This window comes from Phalaenopsis equestris, unplaced genomic scaffold, assembly GCF_001263595.1.
Source record: "Phalaenopsis equestris unplaced genomic scaffold, ASM126359v1 Scaffold000002, whole genome shotgun sequence".
In the NCBI taxonomy this organism is placed as follows: Eukaryota; Viridiplantae; Streptophyta; class Magnoliopsida; order Asparagales; family Orchidaceae; genus Phalaenopsis; species Phalaenopsis equestris.
The window spans coordinates 43,649,310-43,654,697 of record NW_018164444.1 but is presented as its reverse complement, the minus strand read 5'-3'; the positions used below and the strand labels follow the sequence as shown (position 1 = coordinate 43,654,697).

The 5,388-nt window shown below is 34.2% G+C and overlaps 1 protein-coding gene across 2 annotated transcripts in view; it reads left to right on the top strand.

Moving 5' to 3' along the window:
- Positions 1-1,508: 1,508 nt before the first annotated feature.
- The window catches only part of LOC110017853 (transcriptional adapter ADA2-like), a gene marked incomplete at its 5' end in the record, with an annotated part of 17,662 nt that continues 13,782 nt past the window's right edge, over positions 1,509-5,388 (top strand). For both annotated transcript variants that reach the window (XM_020714993.1, XM_020714992.1), the window contains 2 exon segments: positions 1,509-1,564; positions 1,728-1,906. In XM_020714993.1, coding sequence (XP_020570652.1) covers positions 1,509-1,564; positions 1,728-1,906 — 235 coding nt within the window.

Below are 5,388 nucleotides of genomic sequence, written 5' to 3'. Positions count from 1 at the left end.
AATATTCTAAATTATATGTAATTTTGACTACATCTCAATGATATAAGTAGAAATATCGTAAATCCATAAAGCACAGTTTCTATATCTCATATATATCAGCCCAAAGAGATTGTAGATTGTAAATGGGATTATAATATTCTAAATTATATGTAATTTTGACTACATCTAAAGCACAGTTACTATATCTCATATATCTCAGCCCAAAGAGATTGTAGATTGTAAATGGGATTCTTTTGGAGTACACAGTGATTTTGCTGGAGGGATGAGTCTTTGTAAAGTACCAGGCTATGAAAATTTGATTTTATGTGATGCATGCTTTGAGATATTTGTCAAATATGGTAGGTAATCATCATAAATCATGAGCTGAGTTCATGAAATTAAAGATTATTATTTTTAGATAGGCATAAGCTATTGAACTAGCATGAATTCGGATGTGGCGAGCTTGAATTGGTAGCTCTAGGCCAAAATTTTCTTTTGAAACTATAGGAATTTCATGTCTTAAGACGTCGTTGCTTCTCTACTGCAATGTTCCCCATGTCTACTGAAGGCAATTTTGAGGTTCTGTGGTTGAATTGGGCTAGACCATGATATAAAGGCAAATTTACATACTTAGCACACAATTCTTATGTCTTTACATATTTCACACCTGAACTTTCATATTTACACACATAGTTCTTTGGTGTTTTAAACCGATGCATGAAGCAGTGTACTTCACTTTTAAAAAGTGGTAATAGTGCTATTTTTAATGTGATGTTAAAGATTTGAGTGTTATGTGTATAGATATGATAGTTTAGGTTAAAAAAATGATAGTTTCGGTGTGAGATATGTTAATACAACATAATTGTGTGATATGTATGTAAATGCCTCTAATATAAATGTGATGAAGAAGTTGTGGGGGCTACAATGGACTGCCTAGGCAGTGAGTGACAAGGTGTGGTCGAGACCCATTCTACCTTTTAATCTTCATTTTGTAGGTTTTCATAGAGATATTGAAGTACCTGACAACATAGGGATAGGGGCTTACTCGTTATTGACTATGCTAGGTCCTTAGGATTACTAGTTCTGCTTGCTAGAAGGATGATTATCTCTCGGCCAAACTCAAGGCTTACACTGTTTTGAAGAGGGGGTAATCATTCTGAGGAGGACAAACTGCTAGTTTGATCCAGCCAGGCTTGTGCTAGAGATAATTGGTCGTTCAAATGGTATCATTGGCTTTACCCAGCTTGTTCTTGCAGGAAAGAGGCTTTTTAAGCCAATAGATACTAACACATGAAATTATGTTTGTCATATTTATTTGAATCCAAGTCTTTAAGACGATTTTTATTTCAAGATTTTTCTTGTTTTGATATTGAAATGGAAAAACTGACGAAGGTATATTTTCTTGCTTAGCTTCTTTCTCTGAAGTTATTGTGGTTGGTAATTATTATTATTATTTTGGTGATAGTTTTAACAGATATTTCATCATCTGTTTTTTGTAACTCCATTAAGTTCAAATCTCTTATTTATAGATCGAAGAGAAGAAGGGTTGCTCCTGCTGGGGAGAATCTTGAAAATGCTTCCACAGGTATTTTGCTATTAGAAGGTTTAATTTCTGATATTAGAGGTGAAAAATAATCAGTGTAGAGTCTAAATTTATTCAGTCATTGTTGATTTGTGTTAAACAATATAATAAATATTGCGACTTTTTGTTTGTCTTATTTCCGACTGGACAATATCATGTGCTTTAGGTCAAGGCGGCGCTGATGGAAAAAAAGCATTATACCATTGTAATTATTGCAACAAGGACATATCTGGAAAGATAAGAATTAAATGTTCAAAATGCCCGGACTTTGATCTTTGCGTAGAGTGCTTCAGCGTTGGTGCTGAAGTCACCCCTCACAGAAGCAATCATCCATACAGAGTCATGGTTGGTATAGTTATTGTAACGCATTTTTCATTTTTTTTTTTCTTTGCTTATTCTTAAGTGCTGGATCATTTGTTAAATTACGAGTGTTAGATTTCCTCCACAGAAATGTATAGTAAATCAGAAAGTTGGACCAGAACTATCAGACACTAGCCAACTTGGCTGGCAAAGAATTTCATTTCCTTTAAAATTATGTAATAATTTAATAGAAGCACACATATTAAACATTTAGGTAAATTTTAACTCTAGAAGTAAGGCTGAAACTTTTTTATCGCTACTGTTGTGATAAAATTACATTTTGATCAATATATTAGAAGCTCATTTTTACTACATTTATAGAGATGATAAATTATGCTATCGGATCTAGAGCTTACTTGATTCAAACATAAATCAGGCTTACATTTTAGAACATTCATGTTGCGCATTGAATACCCAAAAAATGTTCAGAACGAGGCCAATTTGGTTGAGTTTTTTTTTAAATCTTATTTAGTTATAGTGGGAAGGCAAAGTTGTTTGCTGATTCTATACTGCAAGGCATGCAACTCCAATTAGCTCAATATGGCATGAAGGCTGAAGCCTGAAACACTGAGTAGGTTGGGGAGTGGAGGTGCGGCTGTGATCCAAGTTGAATTGGACGATCGAAGGACCTTAAAGCAAATTTGAATATTTTACTAGGTTATATGATATTTTGTAGAAGAGGTTAATTACGGTTTTAGAGAGGTTTAAGGCCTGCAGGTAGAACATTGGATGGCATTGTTATATAGGAGAATTAGGCTTTACTTAGAAGAAGTGCAAATCATGGTGGTGAGGGAGATTTGGTTCTTTGTTTTGGTTTCTGTTGGTGGTGAGTTGATAACATATTCAGTTTATGGGTAGTTATAGATTGGCCAAAGGAATAAAAATGTTTTGAATTCCTGATGCCGGAGCTAACCAATAATAATAGGAAATACAAATATCATTACTGAAATCCAAAGGAAAATTAGGATCAAAATCACTGAAATCTGAAATTACAAAAACAACCACACAAACTTAACTAGGGCTACATCCAGGGGTGGTGATGGTCGACAAGGGTTTGGAAGGTGGCCCGGGGGTAGAAATGGGAGTTGACAATTAGATAACGACAAGATGGAAGCTTCTTGGTACCATACAACAAAAAAATAATAATGAGTGACTGTTCGGGGCGGCAATAACGACTAGGAATGACCGTGACAGCGACGGGAATGTGTGGGATTGCCAGACAACATAGGGAGGGCTATCTCGTGGCTGCGACAAAGAGGGTGTTGGTTGGACAACGAAAATGGGTAGTTGGAATGACTAGCAGCAAGATGGGAGGTTGCTAAAGGGATGGTTGCAGGTGGAGGAGATGGTGGATGACAGTTGGAGTTGCAGGACGACAACAAGATTGCTATCCAGTGGTTCCACAACGAGGAAAGGCGATGACGTCAATGAGGGGAGGAATGTAGATGATGGAAAAGTCAGAGGTAAATACACTTGCAAGAATGAGCTACAACCAGAGCACCACCCGATCCCTTGGAAGGAGATCACCAACTCAGATGAACTACAGCCGGAGCACCACTCGCCTTTGGATACAACCCTAGAAGGGAAAATTTGGATGTCGACGACTGTCTTGACATAACGTAATCCAAAACTGAAAAACAAAAAGAAAATACCAGAGTCACATATATAAGCCTTAGATAACTAGGATTGGAAAAATTATGAAAAGGAGACGCCAATCCCTCATAGAATAGTCGACTGGCTCTCCCGGATTTAGATCGGTTCAGTTCAGACAAATGAATCATGGAAGCCTCTCGTGACTTTTTTACCGTGACACCTTGTTTCATGTACTCGAGGGAGTCAAAGAGAGGGAGGAAGCGAACCGATTGGAAAACAAAAGGGTACTGTTGTCCTATAAAGCAACGAGAATGAAGGGAGGCAGAGGCAGGCTTGAGAGCGGGAGAAGGAGAAGTCGAGAGGTATCTTATTAGAGATTCAATTCCAATTGGAACATCGAGGGCTTCGGCGACTAATGACGTCGTCAAGCAGAGGAGGCATGACGCTAAGGCTCGATGGGGATGACGGAAACTAAGGAAGAGGCATCGAGTGGGTCCCGTGCGTGCGGGTAAAAGACAGATCTCGTATCCAGAGAGGGAAGACAAGTTTTTTTTTTCGCGTGGATTAGGGCTCGACTTAGATTTAAAGGTAAGTTTTAACAATTTTAATTAACTGATTTAACAAGGAAATTATATAATATAATTTAATAATTAAATTATAATATAAATCTAATCTTACCTTGTTGAAATTTGTTCGGGTCAATCTCCCTCATTCTTTAGTTCATGCACTTCTCCTACTTCTATTCCCCTTCAACCTAAAATTCTAAACCAAGAGTTCTAAATCAATAAAAATTTTTATTAGCATTACAATATATATATATATATATATATATTGAATAACAAATAAAGTTAATCAGGATTTCATAAAGTGAACTATTGGAAATTAATCCTTAAATAATGTAAAGTAAATAATTAATTAAAATAATATGAATAAATTAAATTTAATTAAAATAAATGTCGTGTTTATTATATGCTTCAATTTTAGAAGAGTAGAGATCAAAACAAATCCAAGAATAAATAAATTTCACAAGGTAAGTACTCATATTCTCATGCTATAGTATTGTTTTGTTTTTCTCAACGAAATGCATTTACTGTTATTGTTATATTTATAATGCTACATACCCATGATTTCTATTAAAGTTTTTTCATATTGTGGAGTGACATGTATACTCAGTATTATTAATTATCATAGATATTGTTTCGTGTTCATGTATATTGATTGCTTTACAAATAAGAATGATAGGATTATAACAAGATAATGCTTGTTATAGTATGTTTATATGTGCATGTTTGACTATGATGAAGTCACCCTTTTATGATACCATCAGAGCGATGCTAAGATATTCGTGCACGTAAATGAAAAATAATATTGATATTGAAGTACTTTAATTAATATAATTTTTAGACGATTCTTTTATTACGATTGTGCAGACATGAATGATATAAATATGTAATTGATGTAGTAAGATACATTGAATAGTTGAAATATTGTAAGCGATCATATTTGTAAACTATCAAATATTTTATATTGATTTATTATAAATTTAAGTGACATGCATATTATTTTTTCCTTGTATTACTGTAGTTTAGGAGTATGAGTATTCATTGGTTTTTGCTAGTTCACTATTATTTTAAACTAACTTTTCAAGTGCAATTAATTGATTAAAACATTAGCAATATAAGTTAAAATATTTATACAAAATGCAGATAATCTATAATTAGGTAATTTTAATTGTACTGCTTCAATTTAATTTTTTTAGTGGCTCTTTTATTTATTAAATGTTAGTTATAGAAAATGAATATATAAAATTTAATTCTTACCGTTCGACCGTTTGTACCTGCCTTAGTTAAGGGACGCCCTTTGATATATATATA